The sequence below is a fragment of the Schistocerca serialis genome, chromosome 3 (assembly GCF_023864345.2).
Source record: "Schistocerca serialis cubense isolate TAMUIC-IGC-003099 chromosome 3, iqSchSeri2.2, whole genome shotgun sequence".
NCBI classification, from domain to species: domain Eukaryota; kingdom Metazoa; phylum Arthropoda; class Insecta; order Orthoptera; family Acrididae; genus Schistocerca; species Schistocerca serialis.
The window spans coordinates 1,012,290,127-1,012,312,190 of record NC_064640.1 but is presented as its reverse complement, the minus strand read 5'-3'; the positions used below and the strand labels follow the sequence as shown (position 1 = coordinate 1,012,312,190).

Here is a 22,064-nt window from a genome sequence, read left to right as displayed (position 1 = left end):
TGACTGAAATTTGAGCGTCGATAAGTCTATTTATGAGATATATGTACGAATATAAATGAATGTTCCTCTTAGAGATACAGATTATTGAGACAGACACGTTTAATTAGCATGCAGCAGAAGCACGTTGCAATACTTACACATATAGGATAACATTTTGGGTCACTGTATTATAGCTATCCCAGTTGCGTATATATTTCTTAATACAACCAACAAATTTGGAGAAACACTTTCGTCACTTAAAAAGTGTTCCGGCTTTAAGCCGTACATACAAACGACTCGTGTTTTGAATGTGTTTGGAAGGAAATACTAAACAGTGTATGTAAGTATGTTACACATATGACAGTTTACCACTTTTAGACATTAACACTAAGCCTGTCTGACTATTTCGATCACGGAAACAGTGTTTCAAGTGGTTCATTTGCTTCTGCAAGTGGTAACTTCACAATTATTTATATATGTGACACTACATTTTCCTTTATTTGCCTCACGACTGTTACGGGTGCATCTCATAATAGGGTGGCTAATTACAGATAACAGTGGGTAAATGTTCACCACCGAAAACGGGACTCCTCACTCTTATATCGAAGTCGACATCGGACATCGGTAAACACGTGACGGGATGCAACGGGTCGGACGACCACACCGGAGCCAGAAATAAATACCAAATAAGAAAGGTAACTTTCTAAAGTCTTTATACGAGTTCCAAATTTGCAGTACCACTGTCACGAGAACAGTGTTGAGTGATAAGCAGTGAAGCATGCGGGAAAGAATGTGGGTATGAGGTGACATTACATTTACAAGCGTTCCGAACTTCGAAAAAAAAAACATTACTCTAACACATTCATATATATATATATATATATATATATATATATAACACATTGCCAGCCGAATTACCATTAAGGCACACACGAAATCGGCTAGGTATCACGGAAAGGTTTCTCGCAAATGGACACCGCATTCAGAAGAAGGCAATCATTGAGGAAGAATTTGTAATTTAGCTAGAGTACTTTTGTAAGCTGTACTTAGGATACGTTATTTCATTAGCTACTAAGTGCTCGACGTTTCACGCCTTCAGTAAACTCGGTCGCCTCGATGACGACAGTGTACGAGAGATAGGAAAGCGGAATGGAAAATACTGGAAAGTTACCGTAGGAGAGATTCTTTGGAGTATCGAGAATAATTGAAACGAAGTACACGTTTATCAGAAGAAAAATGCGAACGAAAATTATTTGGCGTAGAGTCTGGAGCCATACTTGCCTTTCTGTGGCAGCGCGAGCACGGACTCGGTGATGGGAGAACTGCCTAAGTCCTCCAGCAGCTTACGTGACCGAGTGGGCATGTCCGGGAGGAGAGGCATTGCATGCGGGGTGAAGTCCGTCAACGGCGAGAAGTCGGACAGGCGCTCGTACACGCCGGACGTGTAGTCGTCAGTGCGGAAGGTGGACGCTATCCGATCCATGGAGCGGTCCTCTTCCGTGCGCCGGGGAGAGTGTGCTCGGTAGTCGAAATGCAGCCCACGGCCGGACAGCAGCAGTTCGTCTATGGACTTGAGCACACTCGAAGTTCCGTAGCCGCCGCGGCCGGCCTCCGGCCCCGAGTGCGGCGTGAACCCCAGCTCGGCACTTTCGCGGAGGCGTGCCAAGCGCAACAGTTCTTCGTGGAGGCGCGCGTTCTCTTCAATTTGCTGCCGGCGGCGTGCTATCTCCGCTTTGATCTTGGCCTTCTTCTCTTCGCGCGTCAGCTGGTCGTCATCGTCGTCACTGCCGTAGGGCGAAGGGTGCCACGAGCGCGGCTTGCGGTGTTTGCGGCTGTCGTGGCGGCGGCGCACATCCAGCCCGTCGCTCGACCGCCGCAGGCTGTACCTGTGCAAACGCCCAGTTTCCATTCACTACTCGTGCCGCAGGCTGCTCCACTCAGCCCCGCCAGCACGGTGGTGCTAGACCGGGGTGCAACCAGTTCAAATCCTGTTCGGCAAGGGAGGTTGGGTGCATACAGTTCCGAGCCACCAGACTGTATGACGTAGCCCTGAGGCAAATTATAAACCTATTGAGTAATACCGTAATTTTTGATGCCTCGGTTAGAAGGAGACACGAAGCTCCTCGACTCCCTCGTGTTTTTTCGCAGGAGCACGCTACATTCCTTTACCAAGTTTGACAACCTCCACCCAAACGTGATGCTACATTATTCAGCTCGAGCCTTAGTCCCACGTACGTAACAGCTACGCCGAAGATAAAGTGTCCCACATCGTGAAAGAAAAATGGGAATACGTCTGAAAGAAGAAATTAGTTCTAGTTTGGTGGCAGGATCCCCTGCCAGTTTGTGAAACGTGAATGGCTCGTAATGCTTTGGATTTGTGGAATCTGAAACTGCGGCTACTCAATTGTCAGCACCTGTTTACTGGATATGATCTTACCTTGCACGAAAGTACGAACTCTGGAAGGGAGATTAACAAAGTGTCACGAATGCCTGAGGAAAGTTTGACAGTATAACTCCTTTTTAGAATACGTCAAAATGATCTTGAAGATACTTCCATTAGTTATCTTTTGTGATACAAATATTTACTATTAAAAACAGTCTCGATCACGATTTATTTATCAAGGTGACCGGTTTCGACCTCTACTGTGATCATCTTCAGACCATTGAGTAGGAATCTCTTTCTGTTGGAGAATCACTACTTTTGTGATACAACCCAAAACTCAATTCCTTCTGTTGTGATTATCTAATGGTACAGGAATTGAATCTGTCACATTTCTCGAAACTGACAGCATCTTAGAAGTAGACTTTTACTAATTTTCCTTTCTAATACAACACAAAACTCAAATATTTATACTAGGTTTATCTAATAATACAGAAGGTAAATCTGTCTCACTTTGTGGAAATGACAGTATTTTAAAAGTTGACTTCCTGGAACCGGTCAACTATGTCTTACAATAATATTACGGTAAGCGTATCTTTGCCCATCTGGAACCTGGCAGATATACATTTACGTCTTATCTTGGCAAGCAACTATCAGGAGTATCGAACCATATGAAGCATAACAATCTTCTTTCCATCAGGATTAAGCTACCGGTATTCAGAATGTCGAATCTATACATTCTTCAAAAAAATTACGCTACTGATTACAGCTGGGACAGAAGGCGGAGCAAGCCACATAGTTTCATAATTTAACAAAACTAGTATGGTTCCAAAAGGTAATATAATGCTAACACTGGTAGTTCATATTTTGGCTATATTCATTTGCATATAATCGGGGGCAAGTAAGAACCTTGGCTCAAACATTGTTTATATATTTTTCTGTCGTTTGGAGAAATGTAGCCCACAGGTAAATCGTTATGAATGAGTGGAGTGAATCAGTGACTTGCGAAACAGACGGTAGCTCACCCCAGTTTTAAAAACATTTAACTTAACGCGAAGAAGCAGGTTAAAATTACCATTTTCGTTTCAGTACATGATCAGTGATAGCTCACTGTATCTGTGGCGCAAAAAAACACAGTGACATTTCGAGGTGATATAAAAGGGACGACCAGGCAAATGCTAAATTAAGCGCGATGAAGCACATTTGAAGATCTAGGGAAAGGTATATTTTATATGCGTGAGAATTACATTGTAGCATGAGTGTTAAGCATTGGTTCTCCGTATATAATCCAGGTCAAGTTTGAAAAAGTGACGAGACTCCAGAAGTGCAAAGGACTGTTCGAGTCGTCACTGGAGTAGGCCGTATGGCACGTTACGCTATTAATAAATGAACGAGGACTATACAACTGGTACTCAGGGAACCTTGGTAAATATAATTGGTAGAAAGAAACTCTTTGAATCGACGATTGGATGCCTGTAGAACTTTTGGATAGTAAATTGGTAGCTACTCATATAGGGATCTCGGTGCCTGCTAAAAGTGAAACAAAAATTCCATGTGTTACGGAGAGTATTTCAGGACTTACATAAAATCATCCTGAAGACGCTATGCTGAACTGGGGAGCTACAGTAGGTTATTGCAGACAATGTTAAGATACGTTAGTGAGTGCACAGGCTCATGGCGATACGAGACAGTTAAATTTTGTTAGGTTTCTAGGCATATAATGTGATTAATGGTGTGGTCTTTTCAGACACTGTCCAACGTTGAACGACCCCGCAAAAAGAGCAGACTTGTTTGTCAAATTGACCGTCGTCTAGCCTCAGATTTGCCAAACAATCCCGTACACATATAAACGAAGCTTGTCAGCTCAACTTCACTTTGAAGCAGATGCTGTTCATGTTCGTGTGTGTTTTGGCGGTAGTGAGAACTGTACAAATGCAGACAAAGAATTTCTGGTACTGTGTTTAAAGAAGAAAAAGAAAACAGGACGCTTGTACGGGAATGGCTTCAGATGGGAGAGGGATTTACCCGTGGAAATCAGCTACATGATATTAACTTTCTTCGAATGGAAAGTGAAACTTTTAACAAATTGTTAAGGCTCTCGTAAAAGAGCAAACTTCTTTGTCAAATTCTGTCTCTTCTAGCCACGGATCTGTGAAACAAGCCCTTACACGTGCTAACGAAGTTTTTCAGTTTAACCTTACTGTTGAAACAGACACTTTTCATGAATGCTGTATTTTGACACTAGTAGGACTGACTACAAACGTAGATAAAGCATTTCTAACATTGACTCTGGCACTGCATTTAACGAAGAAAACGAAAACAAGACGCCTGTCCAGGGAATGGTTTACAATGGGAGACAAATACAGACATGAAAACCTGTCAAAGGAAATGTCCGGTGAACCTGATGTTTACATCAACTTTCTGCGGATGGACAGTGAAACTTTTAATAATTTACTTAGTGTTACTTCGCCCTCAGATTGACAAAGAAGACACATGTATGCGAAAGTTTATTCTCTTCTACTTGGTCCTCTAATGCTAGTTAATTAAGATACCACAACGTGGGAAAATACAACCCACATCGGAAGAACAGGACAAATTCGATTTTTTTATTCCACTGAACTCCAGCGTATATGTTATGGGTATAATATTAATTTACTTTCTTACCTCTTTCCGTTTAATAGATAACTGGGAAAGGAGCGATATTGCCACCATTTTAGGAGCTGTCAGTGCTATTTCTTTTTTATGCTTGATCGTAGTTTCCATAGTTGTGGAAACCCACGATACAGTGAAACAAATTGCAATAAAACCATTTTTCACTAAAGTTGTGCGGTGAAAAATCGATACAAAACAACGTCAAATTTTCCATCAATCAAAATTTCTGGAAAGAATTTCAGACACGATATGTGTTTGGCAAACACGTCAAACAGCACTATATACAGTCAATTATATGGTAATCAGTAAAATTTGAGAAACTGTTTGATCATTCAAGGGTGGTTTCAGATTGCTGCGCTTTCAAACAGATCTTCGCTTGGAGATATTTCCTTAAAGTTTTAGCAAAGCCAAACAATTTGGCAGTACCTTAGCTTAAAACGATTATCTTAATAAAACTGTATGAAACTGATGGGACCACCTATGTAAATGGTTTAAGTATTAGGATGTCTATTTACATGTAGCGTACTTGTAAATATATATAAATGTGCCAATACATGTAATTGTAATTATATTGTACACAAAATGACAACATTCATAGATTTACAGTGTCTACGGATAGTAAAGTAAATAACAACTTCGACCTTTCTTGCATTATCTTACCGGTATCTTCAGCCTTTTCTTATTAAAAAAAAAAAGAAACAGAAGCTACTGGGTGGATGTTAGAAATTAATTTGGACAGGTTGTGAAAAAGATTCATTTATAAATTTTCAGTGTGGATAGAAGTACTAAAACATATACTTTTCACGTGCCGACTTTTTCACAGATACCGGATCGCAGTTGCATGGTTATGGAATGCGTATTAAAGATGTGAGATAATATTAAGACTGTCTTATGATGGAACTCACTCCGTTCTAGTGGTGTTGCTGAAACTGTTCAAGTGGAACATGGGTGTTTAACATGCTCAAAATGGCCATGAGTTTCAACAATATTCACTGCAGCTTCAACAACGCCGGCAATTTCCTCTTTTTGAATCTCTCTTGGTGTCTTATCGACTATGTCTTTCGTATCTTACCTAAAAATGACATCTTAAGCGATAGGTGGTCAAGACACTGGAACGTCCGTAATAACCCAATACTGGTGCTTATCACGAACAACGAAGTACTGTATGGAGGATCACCATTGTAAGGGAACTACATTCAGTCACGAGATGTTCTTTGAGAATTCTGGGAACTCTTCAAGCCGAAATAGAATTTAAACCACTCGTGTGAAATAGTCAAAATGAAAGTTTCCCAAGACCGCTACGGTCGCAGGTTCGAATCCTGCCTCGGGCATGGATGTTTGTGATGTCCTTAGGTTAGTTAGGTTTAACTAGTTCTAAGTTTTAGAGGACTAATGACCTCAGCAGTTGAGTCCCATAGTGCTCAGAGCCATTTGAACCATTGAAAGTTTCCAGAGAAAAGCGTTATTCGATCGGTGATGGATGTAAGGTATTATTCACTTCTATTCATTTAAGATTCAATCGCATTTGTAATACGAACACAATCTAAAACGAAGTGCTGCGCTGTGCCGTCCGGACTGCGTAGTTACTCCCGAGCATTTGTTCAGTCAACATAAACTAAGGAAACGTGTAGTGTAGTATAGTGGAGCAGTCACTTCCCGACCTGCTGCGGGAATAGTTTCTCCCGCAGTACCGATGACGTCACACAGAGCGTCTCTAAAGCCAGAGACGCTCACTTAGGCCAACTTGAACTGCTAGGCCCCACAGTCAACCAATTAGGTCCAAGCAGGAACAGCATCTAAGCTGCTTACGCTGCCTACACACCTAGCTTAAGTAGCCAGTGTTTTTCAGCGAGCGAGCAAGGATTCAAATGGTTCAAATGGCTCTGAGCACTATGGGACTTAACATCTATAGTCATCAGTCCCCTAGAACTTAGAACTACTTAAACCTAACTAACCTAAGGACAGCACACAACACCCAGTCATCACGAGGCAGAGAAAATCCCTGACCCTGCCGGGAATCGAACCCGGGAACCTGGGCGTGGGAAGCGAGAACGCTACCGCACGACCACGAGCTGCGGACAGCGAGCAAGGAGCTGTCACTTGTAAGCAGGTGATTCATGTGTGAAAACGTTTCCGTCGCGATTATAGCCGCACGACGAGAATTAGCATACTGTGAGCGCGTAGTTTGACTTGGATTTAGACGCCTGGGGCATTTCATTTCGCAAATTGTTAGGGAATTCAATATTCCGAGTTCCATAGTGTCAAGAGTGTACCGAGAATACAAAATTTCAGGCATTACTTGTTAGCACGGACAACGCAGTGGTCGACGGCCTTCGCTTAACGACTGAGAGAAGCGGCAATTGCACAGAGTGAAACAATTGCAGCAATCAATATGGGACGTACAAGGTGTCAGGCAAGTAATTAGCGGCTCACGATTATTTAGAGAACTATTCAGTGCACTTTTGCGGGTTGTGATTATCAAACATCATGTAACGTTTAATGGTGTGCACCTAATACGTGCTAATCTAAAACTCTGGTTTTTCCTTATCCATTGTATCTCATGAGTTCCAACGATATCAGATATAATGGCGTAAAAAAGGAGAAAACATCGAAGTAGTGAATTCTACGGCTTTATTGGAAGGATTTTAGGATGTGTCGAGTACTCCTGCTGTGCCGTATGAGAGACGAGCGGGCCTAGACGGAGAGACGCCGGAAGATGGCGGAAGTCGCGTCAGCAAGTGGTGTGAGTGCGGCCGGCCCAGCAGCGGAACTGGAGGTGGTGCAGTGACTCGCTGTCGTTCGTTCTGTTCACGAGTTCAACCTTCCTCATGATGTGGCTGCGGGCTGGTGCTATTCTGGCCATTACCTTATTAGCGGCATTTGGATTAATATTGTTAAAAGTGAGCTGTTAGTTTGGTGCATCTTAATCCGGTGGATTTGCAGCGAGAATTCTTTCTGTCGTAGTCTGACTTGGGCTGCAGAGCAGTGTGTTCTCACGTCGCGTGTCGACATACTGACTTGTGCCCTGGTTGATTTACGTATGAACTGGAGTGCCTAAGTGGGCGTGTTTGCTTAAATTGTTGACGAAGTGTTTCACAATGCCCTTACTTGAGTGTCTTTAAATTGCATTTCAGTTTGTTACTGAACTTACGTCAGTTAAGGGTCGCCCAAATTGCCACGCTAATCAAATAAGATACAAGTTTACTGTGGCACCACTGTTTACCTGTTCGATTAAAATTAATTCAATCTTAACCACAGTTAGGAATAATTCAAGGCTATTTGTAAGTGCCGTGTGTGTTTGTTTTTTGTCCTTTTCTCTTACTCACTACTGTTGAGTGTTAAACTGTTTTGAAAACCGCTTGACGTCATTATTTCCTGTAAGCCATTGTGCCCATTAAGTTATATAAGGCTTAAATACAGTGACCAGTTTGGTAATTTTCTGTGTTTCGTAATAACATTTTACAAGACTTAAAAATTTGGGAAAGGTTTAAATCTCATATTTGCAGATTGTTTGATATTAGATAACTTGTCGATGATTCATGTTAAATCAGCTGATGTACATTGAAATTGAACAAGTTATGTGTCAATATGTTGTTACCAGTACCTCACATGAATTTTCTTGCGTAATAAATTAAATTTTATATTCTATCCTCAATTTGTTGCTCAGCCTTCCACTCCAGCAGCCCCTGTATCCTGCTCTTAACCATATCACCTGCTCACCGTGGTAATTTTGAAGCTGACACCCACCGGGGATCGGTGAGGATCAGTGACATCACTGTAACACAATGGCAGGTACAACTTATATCCCTTGAAGTTTGTCCTTGGTCAAATTAGTAACTTTCTTTTTGTTAGCAGTTCCAGAGAAAGGCAGATTAATTACTTTGTATTCTCTGCAGACGATATTGTTGCAGCAGTGAGCCGAAAATAAATTACACAACTATCACGCTACAAAGTAAGCTGCTTCATAGTGCAATCGGAAAAAAAGTAAACAAATTTTGTTCACTGCAGGGCGTAAGTACATTGGAAGAACTGTCACCCATACTTTGATTTCAAGATTTTTCAGTTTCATTATTATGCTGGACACAGAATTAGTAATGATTTACGATTCACATTATCAACGGAAACTCAATTTTTCGGTCGTATTTATTGACGCAACAAAAGTAGCACGTTCTTGTTTAGGACTTAACCTACAGTGGAAGAAACAGCAACTAATGCAATAAATGTCTGAGAATATAAGGTGAGTGTTCCAAATTTTCTGAGTACATCACATGATATTTTTGAGTTGTCTAAATAAAAGAATTTTCTTTCGCATGAATTGTGTGTACATGAGACAGATCGAATTTTAGAACAAATGAAAAACATTGCGAATAATGCAAAAATGAAAGAAGGAAAGAGGCTGATATTTACTGATGTTCTGAAGAACGAGGTTCCATTCGATTAAACATGACTGTCACGCTGGAGAAAGTCTTTTCACCATAGTTATACACAGCTTATCACCTCGAACCCTACCGCGCTATCGGATGCAGAAACCCTCATCACACATCAGTGTCTGAACTACGTACCCATCACAGAGCGTATAGACATTAACATGGCTTTCAGAACAGTGAAACTAGTTACCCGGCGCATGGAAGAAAGTCGTTTGGCCTGGTAAGTTGCGATAATTGGCAATACATTTCATCGAAGGGTAGGAGAGCGTTGAAAACATACGGCTCTAAGGATTCTGCTCACCAGTACGGTGAAGTTCGAGATTGTGAGGATATCACTGAGTGTGAAGTTTTTAAAAGTGGGGTAGAATGAGACCACTGGTGCGTTTTGCGTCGCCCCTCACAGGCAGCTTCAGGACCTGATGGTCCAAACATCCACAGCTGAAGAAGACCTCGTCGTTCAGCAAAACAATGAACCACCAAATCCTGCACCGCGGACACGAGGTTACTTTTCTGGCGGACTTTAGCTCTATTTCAGTTAATATAACTGGCGTGCTCGGTCCCTGTGTGACACGTTTAAGGCTGCTGAGTGCCCATGGGTGACCAATGTCTTCGGTGTCTTGCAGCAACGAATCTCCTGCTTCATCAGAGACAAGGATCGCGCTAATCGCTGCTGGCGAGGAAGCTCTAATTCAGCTGCTATTAATGCAACAGGAGAGCAGCAGCTAGTATATCGCTTCAGTTACCATTAACACGAGAAAATTAGAAGGTAAAAAACGAAACGATTGTGTGGCACTGTTGGTCGGGAGGCCCCAGCCCTGCCGCCGGGCTGCAAGTCTTCTTTCAGCTGTCCCCACATTGGGCGAATTGCGCGTCGGCGATGATGAGGACAACACAACACGCAGTCCACGAGCGGAGGAAATCTCCAAGCTAGCCGGGAATCGAACCCAGACCCACTGTATGGTAGGCAAACGCGTCACCACTCAGCTAAGCAGGCGGACTAATTAGAAGGTAGATGCACTCTACGTTACAATTAAATTTTAGTTATTATTATAAACTACAGCAACCAATGATTGCTCACTAAAATAACATTAAAAATCTAGAATACTCGGGAAGCCTTTCAAGTTATAGTTTGTAAAAATAGAAGCGAAGATTACTGCGCGTACAATATCGCGCTGTATTGTCAAGTAGCCTTAATCGTAAAACAAATTAAATTTAACTCCCATGGAAGATCCAGCTGGAGCGACTGGGCATATCATCCTCAAGACGCGATTACTGTATGTAAAATGCGAGAATGAGTACACTCTCAAATTCGCATGTGCAACCATTGAAACTATTGTTCTGTTCCCAGAATATAAAGATATCTCCAGCGAATATTAATAGTATTTAAGTGTGATTCTGTCCGCCCCATAGATGAGTGGTGAAGCACGACGGAACGCCGTGCTAAGGGGCCCATATCAGATTCCCGGCTGGGTCGTAGACTTTCTCCTCTCAGGGACTGGGTGTTGTGTTGTCCTCATCATCATCTCATCCCCATCGCCGAAGTGGCGCCAGCTCAAAAGACTTGCACCAGGCGACTGATCTACCCGACGGGAGGCCCTCGCCACACGACATTTCATTTCAGTGTGAATCTGACCTTTATTTTGATACTGTGTTTTAGCATGAACCTAAAAGGACAAACTAACATAACATGCTATCAGGCAGTCGAAAGAAATGACATCATTATTGCCTGAAGTATTTTATAAACTCAAAAATGACAAATAATGTTACAGGACAAAATGTTGGTCACGGTTTAAAACAGCAGACTGGTCGATGTGGAGCTCTTGGAGAGCAGTAGATACTGTACAACTACTACCAAGTTGTCATGACCCTCCACCATGACGTAAGTCATGGCAGTGAAATATAAATGGTGACACTCCCGGCCATGTAACGGGAAACGCTAGATTTCCCTCCGTGACGTTATTATGACGTATATATGCCCAGTTTCGATCGTAGGGAACGTCTATCGACTTTCGTCGTCATATAGAGTCTGACAGCGGCGAGCCACCTGTCAGTCATCCATCCATCTTGTGTTTACAGAGAGGTATAACTGCGATTAGCTTACATTCTCACGATTTCACTTGAGAGGTGGTACCATCATCGTACAGATACATACCATTACCTACGGAACGTTTCTGTAATACCATAACGCTCTTCTGAAACAGCAAAAAGAGTGCAAACATGGAGTATCGTTGTTACTGAAGTAGCCATTCTTGCTCACGAATTGAAGCAGCTACTCACATCTTCAGTTGGTACATTCATTCCAATTTTGGAAAATATTTTTTTTCAGTTTCTTTCTTTGACAATGAGAGCCTGTCAACTTCATATTCGTTACTTTCGTAATTATGTATTACCGGTACGAATAGTACTTCACAATAACCTTTCCCAGTGGTATAAGTGTGTCGGTCGTGTGAAGTGTGTTCTTTTTTGTGCGAAAAGTTACAAGTCACTGCAAGCAAAATGAGCTGCTTTCTTTGCACATGAGCCGGCCGCGGTGGCCGTGCGATTCTAGGCGCTGCAGTCCGGAACCGCGGGACTGCTACGGTCGCAGGTTCGAATCCTGCCTCGGGCGTGGATGTGTGTGATGTCCTTATGTTAGTTAGGTTTAAGTAGTTCTAAGTTCTAGGGGACTGATGACCTCAGATGTTAAGTCCCATAGTGCTCAGAGCAATTTCTTCGCACATGAAAATAACTGAAATAATGAGAAATAACTGTAGGTACATTCCTGTACCAGTACACGAATACATTTCGCCTGCGTGTGTATAAGATGTTCTTGTTTGGAAAAGAAGTCTCCTAAAGTACATAACTTGTAAATTTTCTTTTATACTGCATAGACGGCTTAGACTAAGTTACCTCTTAATTCCTTGCAAAATGTACCAATCTTTTCTACGTATTTCATTTTAATTGGTATTTTGTTTTGCCAGACGTTCAGTGTATTTCTAACATTTACTGACAATTAGGTGTTTCATAGTTGACTTCTAAATTATTGAGAATGACAACGCACTCCTGGGACAGAGGGCACTTTAAATGGTTCAAATGGCTCTGAGCACTATGGGACTTAACATCTGAGGTCATCAGTCCCCAAGACTCAGAACTACTTAAACTTAACTAACCTAAGGACATCACACACATCCATGCCCGAGGCAGGATTCGAACCTGCGATCGTAGCGGCAGCGCGGTTCCGGACTGAAGCGCTTAGAACCGCTCGGTCACAGCGGCCGGCGAGGGCCCTTTAAACGTTGCATCGTTATTAAGGCCACATTTTAACGATTCACAGAGCTTTATTCTCAATTATTAAATTAGATCTTCACTATGTCGTTATAATTCAATCGCTTGCTGATAAATGTTGCGGGGTCCTCATCTTTCCAGGACAGCGTCTTCAAGAATGATGGTTAAGAGACAGACAATTTCTGTGCTAGGCAATGATGGACTGTGTCAAAAAATGCGCTAATTTTTCTACGTAGTTTTCCTTTTGATTAATGACTTCCACAAAATTTTAGCGAGTGAATAGATTCCATCTCAGAAAACATGATTTTGTAAAGTTAGCAATAAACCTGTATCTAAGGCTGTCATAACCCCTTCGTTGGATACAAAATCTGTTTTCCAGTCACCACTCTCTTTGCGTGTAGGAAGCAAAGGAAGTCAGAGGGTGATAAAGTGAGCGCCAAAGCACCTTTCTAGGAGTCCTGACGAAGTATGATTTCTTCCTTTTGCAGTTCAGGCGTCTTTTATCTTTACCGCACAGTTAATGCCGAAGACTTACGTATTACTCGCCATTTATTGTTTTACTCTTTCCAAGTTAATCAATAAGGAACTGCTTTTGGAAGTCAGAAAATACTGCCCGTAATTTTTATGGCTCCTCTTTGGTGAGGGGATATCGGCTTGTATCCATTGCTTTTTTGTTTCTGGTTCTTATCCACAGCAGTAAATCGGCGCACAGAATCAGTTTCATTCTTTATAAAGGGTCAAAATATAAATGAGAAAAGTTTTTTCACATTCGTTTTTGGTCAGGTAGGAAGGAAGATTGGGTTTAACGTCCAATCGACATCGAGGTCATAGGAACGACGGCCAAGCTCGGATTTTGTAAATGATGGGGAAGGAAATCGGCCATTCCCTTTCAAAGGAACCATGCCGGCATTTATCTGGAGCGGCGCGGGATTAGCCGAGCGGTCTGGGGCACTGCAGTCATGGACTGTACGGCTAGTCCCGGCGGAGGTTCGAGTCCTCCCTCGGGCATGGGTGTGTGTTTGTCTTTAGGATAATTTAGGTTAAGTAGTGTGTAAGATTAGGGACTGATGACCTTATCAGTTAAGTCCCATAAGATTTCACACACATTATCTGGAGCGATTTAGGGAAATGACAGAAAACCTAAATCTGATGGCCAAATGACGGTTTGAATCGTCCTCCCGAATGAGATGCCAATGTGCTAAGCACTGCGCCACCTCTCTCGGTGTTCTTGGTCAGTATTCAATAAATTCGTTCCAGGTCTTACACACTTTCTTACAGATAATTTTTCGTGTGAAATGTACTGTACTGTTTCTATTGGAATGTCTATGGCGTCAGTTGTTTCACTCGCCCTGTACTGCCGGTCGTTCAAAACGGTCTCACCCATTTTCGCCATGGTTTGGGACATCATTCATGTCAATCACATTCAAGAGAAGGGTGGTCACGTCTGAATTTAGTCAGGCAGGGGACTCCTCATAAACATTCACCAAGTATGGATAAATTTCCAATGGCGATAAATAACCATAACCAAGAATTTAATGACGGCACGGTATTAAAATTTATGCACTACTTCATAAAACCGCATATGAAACCAGCTAATCCTCAGATAAAATAGGCACTTTATTTACGCTATTGCGCAGTGTATACCATAATAATAAAAGCCAGTTTTCGTTAATATCAACACCGTATATGTGCCCCACCAAGGGAAGCTTTCCTGGCCGTAGCGTATGCACACTGTTCCCTGTATGGTAACTGTCTGAAGAAGAGACCCTGTCTGCGTCGGCGAACGGTCAGAGGATTGTTTGACCCTTGGGAGAGTGTTACTGAGGTGCTGAAACAACTGAACCGGCAGACTCTTGAAGATAGGCGGAAACTATCCCGAGAGAGTCCACTGTCAGAGTTTCAAGATCCAACTTTAAATAATGACTCTGTAAACATTCTACAACCCCCGTACACATTGCTCGTCAGGACACGATTAGGTGAATTACAGCACGCACAGAAGCATTTAAATGATCATTTTTCCCGCACTCCATACGCGAATGAAACGGGAAAAAGCCCAGTAACCGGTACAGTGGAATGTAGCCTCTGCCATGCACTTCACTATGGTTCGCAGGGTATACTCGTATCTGTAAATGTAGATGTACCTGCAGGCAGTCGGATTCTCAGCACTGTTAACATCAAAACATGCCAATAAAATACGGATATCTCGCCACTCCCCATTCTCTTTATGATGTTGCTATCAGTAAGTGTAGAAATGGCGTGGCATTGCTGGCTGGGTACCGTAAAGCTGTTCGGCTGTCTTCAGCCTTTGTTCATCACTCAGCGAGGCAGTGTAGCGATAACCGCATAGGACACGGATTTAGGTTTTACGTCTTTCCCGTACTTTACTTCAAGCGAAAGTCCAAATGCCTCCTCCAAAGAGGTCACAGGCGATTTCATTACTAATTCTTGCTCATTTGAGCAAGTGATTCGTTGGTAATGACCTCGATGTCTGCGAGATGTTAAGTTTGTCTTCCGTCCTTCCTTCCTTCCTTGCTTCTTCGAGCACAATGGCACCAGTCCTTGTGAAATGGTGTCTCGAATGCATCCATATAATGAGGGTGACTAAGATACTTGTGTGTAGGCTTTAATGCTATGCTTGTCATGTTATGAGGCGAGAGAGAAGATGAAAGTTTCTTGCGTTGAACTGATGGAACAGGAAGACTTGATATCCATAACCCGTCTGTGCTTTTTCTATACTGGTCTCAAAGCCTTAATCTTTTACTAACTGGTGATCTATTTAACTCTAACTTGATGAATTTTTACTTCTTTTCACTTCGTAACCAGCAGTGCATTAACATGTGGAATAACAAATCAACTAAGCGAATAGAAAGTGCTTTAATTAAGAGCAAAAAAGAAGTGAAGATCGGTGAAGTAGTCCAAGAACAGAACTGGAATGGGGAAATGAAAATTATACTGCATTAGAAAAAAATGGCAAGCCGAAACGTTAAGAGACCATAATGTCAGCAATTAATACGAAACTCGAATAAATGAGTAACGAGCGGAGAAAATAACATTATCAACCGCTTTTAAGTGATAATACTCGCTCTGTAGGAAGTAGCAAGACGATATACAAGCAGAACCTTTACTCAAACGTGGTACACCGACAGTAGTGGTAGCTACAAGCAGAATCATGTTAGGGAAGTTGAGCGCGAACAATGGAGGGATGCATCTGTAAGGAGACGGAGGCGCGCTCCAATCTCAGAGCACTAAACGTGAACGACGGATAAGGCTACAGCAGATTCTTTCAGAACTCACAAATTTAGGTTGTGATCCAGTTTCTCAATATGTCGCTATCGAGCAAACGTAGACCGCTAGCAAGCAAGGAACGGTGAGTAAGGAGACATAAAAGTGAGCTTCGTTGAAATTGTTTTATTTGTAGTTCATCGTAAAGCAATAACATCAAATTAGATTAATAATTCGACTGAACAGACGGGCTACCTCTCTTTCTTATTAAACTAACTTCTCCCACTTCCTAAAAGAAGAAAGAAAAGAAAGATATTTAATCCTAAAAAGTCGGCTTTCACCAGGGGCTCAAAAACATGTTTATCAAGTCGATATTCTCTTTTGTAGTGGTATCAGTTAATTCTGCGATTTTATTCCCGTTCTGAAATAAGCCGCAAGAGGAGTTGGTTTGTCTCGTTATTCCACCAGAATTACTCTGTTTGTCTAAGAAGGTGTTGTTTCTTACACTTATGCCTCTATACTTTATTTTTTTCTATTCTTCTCAAGATTCCGAAGCTTAAATTGTAATACGAAATTCTGAATTTTGTGCGGTATAATGACGACTCATGTCGCGGAGAAGAAATCTTGTAAAAATGTTGCGTTACAATAAAGATAATTCTGCACACGCTTCTGCTTAGACACTACAGGTTCCGTTTTGAAATCCCATGCCTTCAGTGACATTATACTCAAGTGACTCTGCTCCAGATTCTGCCCCTCCGCCTACTTCCCCTCTCTCTCCCACAGCGGAGTGTAGGGAAGGTTGCAGCAATGCAGTAGTCTCATGTCATCCTAGGCGAGACCCAGGAGGTGACACTTTGACGACTTGTCATTTCCTTGTCTGACCTGTGGACGACATGTCATATGTGCAACTGTGTACACTATCAGGACAAATGTCATGGGATAGCAACCGTGACGCTCCCTTTCAGTTTTATACGATGCTAAATGGTTTGTGGATACACAAATGTCTCTCGGAGGGTTGCTGCCATCCAGAGAAGACAAACTGATTTGCTTGGGTCAAAAAGTTTAGGAATTGTAACGGGCTGCAGCGGTGACTGCTGCTCGGCGGAGACTACCTTCCTTCGAAGTTGTGCGAGCATTGAGCATCCATCGATCCACAGTGTCACGTGTGTGCCGTGAATGTTGGACTAGCAAGCATCATCACCCACAGTGGCAGAGTGCTGAAGGAAGAAAGAGTGGAACAGGGCAATGAGCTCATCGCAGACGGAGCTTGAGGACAGGGCAGGATATCGGTTGTGCTCTGTTGAAGAACTAGTCGCAATATGTGCCTGAAACGAGTTATAGTAAGCGTGGAGAATTTCCAAATCAGGGTTGCTGGACAGGAATTTGAGCTCTGTTCTTCCTGAATTGGAGAGTAGTGTTTAACCAGTACAGCAAGTCACTCGCCGAAGGAACGAAAGATTCAACAACATCTTCGTGACTGTGACCGTCAGCTGCTGTCGAGATTGGTTTCAAACCGTCGACAAGCAACATTGGATGACGTGTCACCGCAAGTTGTGTACAGAAAGGAAAGATTAAGGTGTAATGTCCCGTTGTAGAGAAAGAGCACAACCATAGATCGGGGGAAGATGGACGACGGAAATCGGGCGTGTCCTTTCAGAGGAACTAAGCCGGCATTCGTCCTAAGCGATTTAGGGAAACGACAGAAAACCTATATCTGCATGGCCGGATGGAAATTTGATCGCCGATATTCCTGTCGTACCACAAAATTTCACATAGCAGCTGCCAGATGTCTCCACCTCCACAGCTGAGTGGTCAGATGTCTTACTGCCATGCGAAGAACATGGTTCAAATCTCAGCGCTACTAAGATTGGCTGGTTAGAGGATTTGAACGAGATGAGATCAAATCGGGAACTACTGAGAAGTAGCGGGCCATAGGTGTAGAAAGCCGGCAGAATGACGTGCTAGCCCCATGTTCTTCCACACCGCATACTAATGACGGCATAAGGCAGAAGATCACATGGCGCCCTGGCGGCATCGAGTCATCCTCTGGGCCTCAGGGCGTAAATACTTTTTTTTTAGACACCAGATGTGCAGCTGACTGAATAGAGGGCCCTTCACCAGCTTCCGTGGGGTGCGCGAGCACGAGATCCATAAGAGTGCCACGGGACAAGGAGGGCATTACCTGAACCCGTGAGATCTTAATTCGACCACTTGAGCATAATCATGACGGTGATCGTTTTAGGCCATATCCAGCTCTTGTTTTGCCACAGATAACATGAAATCTGCTTGCCCATGAGCCACTGTGGTTACGTACAGGAGTGACGGTCTAAATTCGTGCACTGATGAGATGCGAGTTGGATGCTGTCAAAAAATTTAATCCCTTCCCCATCCCATTAATGAGGCATAAACATATTCACGCGTAAACAGAAATATCTGTCCATTCCATAAACCAGATAGATGTGTCAGCTATTGAAATGGCATGGCTCAATAATTCTCCACAGGTCTCGTATAAACTTGTTGAATCTATGACACAATGAGTGGTCACGTTTCGGCAACATGTAAGTGGTTAGAAGTGGTTTTAGATGACTATCCCATGACTTTTGCCCGGTCACTGCGATTTCTGAACTACCTGCCCTACAAAACTAAACATATTTTACTTCATCAGCTAATGAGAGTACTTTACTGCTGTTTGCAAACATGCACAGTGCTTTATGAATTTTCAAAGAAAATAGAGTATTTCTAATTCTAGAGAGAGCAAAATTCATCTCTTCAGTATAGAAAAAAAGAAAATTTCAGCAGCTAAATACCTGGAAGACCATTAAGAAACATGTTACTATTTACTAGAATTTTCTACGACGCAAAAGGCCAGTATAAATTCCCAGCATCTTTCTGCAGCAGTGTACGGGTGAAGGGTGAATCCAGCAGAAGTAGTGTTTCTCTGGCACTGCAATCAGTATGCCGGTTAGTTATGTATTCACTAGTCAGTATTTTAGCAATATAGCTCATATTTTCGTTAGCAAAGTAATTTCATTAACAAATTAAAATAGAGAATTCGAATTACATCTTTAAGGTTATGTATTCACGGAACACCGTTGTAGTGCACATATATGTGTGGCATTATACCTGTGAAAGGCAACAAAAGTCTGTTGTTACTGCAGCACGTAACAAAATCTTAGTCATCCCCAAAAGAGTTCACTGGTCGTTAGAGATTGAGTAGGACTGCTACCAGGCAGCAAGTCATCACGTTTCTACATCTACATCAATACCCCGCAAGCCACCTAGTGGTATGTGGCGGAGGGTATTTCTGGTACCACTAACTGATCCCCCTTTCTTGACTTACTCGCGAATGATGCGTGGGAGAAATGACTGTCGGTACACCTCCGTATTATTTTTAATTACTCGAATTTTCTCGTCGTCGTCATTTCGCGAGATGCATTCGGGAGGAAGTCATGCGCTGTCTGACTTTTGCCGGGTGATACTCTCTCTGTAAACCTCTTCGTGACGCACTCAGTTTCTCGTGGAGCCTGCCGCTGGAGTTTCTTGAGCATCTATGTAACGCTATGTCACCAACCCAACGACACAATGACTAAAGGCACCGCTCTTTGTAGCATCTTTCCGATCTCTTCTATCAGTCCTACCTAGTAAGGGTCCAAGATTCATGAGCAATAGTCAAGAACCTGTCGAACAAGCGCCTTGTAAGCCATTTTCTTTTCGGTTGAGTTACGTTTCCTTAAGATTCTTGATATGAATCTGTCTGGCACCTGTTTTTCCTACTATTTGTTTTGTGTGTTCATTCCACTTAAGGTCCCTCTGTGTAGTTACTCGTAGATATTTTACGGTAGATACTGCTTCCAGCAATTTGACATCAACAGTGTTGTTGTATAGTAGTGGATTTCTTTTCCTATGCATGCGCAGTATTTTACATTTATTTACGTTCGGGGCCAACTGCCAGAGCCTACACCGTTATCAATCCTCTGCACATCAATCCGCAAATTGTTACTTTGTTCTGGCGTTGCTACTTTCTTGTAGGAAACCGCATCATCTGCGAACAGTCTTGAAGAGTTGCCAGTACTTTCTACTAGATCATCTATGTAATTGTAAATAGTAATGGTTCAAACACCTTTCCTCGGCGTAATCCAGAAATTATCTTTACATCTGTCGATTTATTTCCGATAAGAGCGACGTGTTGAGTTCTGTCTACAAAGAAGTCTTGAATCCAGTTGCAAACCTGGTCCGATACTCGGTAAGCTGTTTTTTTCACTAAACGGCAGTGCGGGACGGCTGAAGTGAAGCAACACGGCGCCAACCTGAGCGCCCTTGTCTACAGCGCTATGGATTTCACGGAGGAACAGAGCGAGCGACCTGTTTGCGGAATGCGTGTTAATTTTTACAGAGGAGGTTTTTGTTCTTCAAAAACATCATAATTCTTGAGAATAAAACATGTGTCACAATTCTACAACAGACTGACGTCAACGATATAGGCCTATAATTGCAGGCATGTGCATCTGCCCCGCGACACTTTTTGAAAACGGGAATGACCTGTGCTTTTCTCCAGTCGGTAGGTACCCATCGTCACTCCAGCGATCTGCGATAAACTGCTTCTGCAAGGGGAGCAAGTTCTTTTGCATAACGTATGTAGGCTGTTACAGGTATCTCATCCGGTCCTCAGGCCGTTCCACTACCAAACTGTAGGTGCTTTTCAATTGCGCGATCGGGTTAGCTCAATATCTGCCATTTCCACGATCGTACGATAACTGAAAGGATTGACCGAGTTAGGATCTTCCGCATTCCACAGTGAAACAATTGCCGAAGCCAGAATTCAGTATTTCGGCCTTCTCTCTGTTATCTTTCGTTTCAGTGCAAGTAAGTTCACTGAGTGAATGAATAGAGGATTTCGAACCGCTTACTGATTTTACGTAAGATCAAAACCTCTCGGGATTTTTATTCAGATCAGTTGACAAAATCATACTTTCAAAGTCACCGTATGCTTGCTTACCTCATAGCTCTGCTTACGCTCATTTTCGCTTCGCTCAGCTTTTGTTTGTCAGCGAGGTTTTGACATCTTGAATCTGCGATGAAGCTATCTTTGTTACATAGCAGTTTTCTAAGATGGCTGTTGAACTACGGTGGGTCTTTCCATCCCTTAAGACACTGCTGACAACATACTTTTCTAAGGCATACTGAACAATGCTTTTCATTTTTTTCCATTTGTGCTCCACATCTTTGTTCTCAGCATTGAATATTTGATGTTGACTACTCAGATGTACTTCAATTTGTATACGGCCACTCTCGCTAAGTAAAAATATTTTCCTACCTTTTTGAACATTCCTTTTAATACCCGTAGTAATAGTTGCTATCACAGCCTTATGATCACTGATATCTTCCTCTACGTTAACTGGTTCGACAAGTTCAGGTCTATTTGTTGCTGGGAGGTCTAATACCTCACCTTCACGAGTTGGTTCTCTAATTCTGCTCGAAGTAATTTTCGGACACGACATTCACAATAATGTCTCATGAATCCCTATCTCTGGCACCAGTTTTGATAGCATGACTCATTCAATCTATACCTGGCAGGCTGAAGTCACATCCTGTTACAACAGCATGATCAGAGAAGTTATTAACGATGTTTTTTAAGTTCTCTCTGAAGCGCTCTACCAATACATATCCTGCCACTGGCGGGCTAAAAAATGCATCCGATTACCATTTTTGACCGATCTCTGACGCTTAACTGTACTGAGAATCGGAATCCGTGATAACATCGCTATATATTATCCAATTCTTTACAGCAATGAATAAACCGCCATCATTTGCGACTAATCGACCTTTACAATAAATATTCCAAGCCGAACTTAGGCTATGTTGTTATTCACTTCTGCTTTCAACTAACTTTCTCGTTCTAATACTATCTGAGCATTATAACCTTCGATAAGCGACACTAATTCTGTGACCTTTCCTTGGATGCTTCTGCAGTTTACTAATGCCATGTTAACCTTCTATATATCCAATCTGTGAGGACGAGCATTTTTTTTGTGGCTAATGTATATTCGATTTTGCAGGCAATTCGTCTCTCATCCCTCATCCCAACTGGTGGGGGGGGGGGGGGAGGGGGCGTTTCCTCTAAACCAAACAAATCCCATGTG

The 22,064-nt window shown here is 42.5% G+C and overlaps 1 protein-coding gene across 1 annotated transcript in view; it reads right to left on the bottom strand.

Annotated features, from left to right (window-relative positions):
• Positions 1-956: 956 nt before the first annotated feature.
• Positions 957-22,064, bottom strand: part of LOC126471469 (uncharacterized) — a 268,925-nt gene continuing 247,817 nt past the window's right edge. Inside the window, exon 14 of the mRNA XM_050099666.1 lies at positions 957-1,865. Coding sequence (XP_049955623.1) covers positions 1,229-1,865 — 637 coding nt within the window. The 3' untranslated portion in view covers positions 957-1,228. The remainder of the gene's footprint in view (positions 1,866-22,064) is intronic.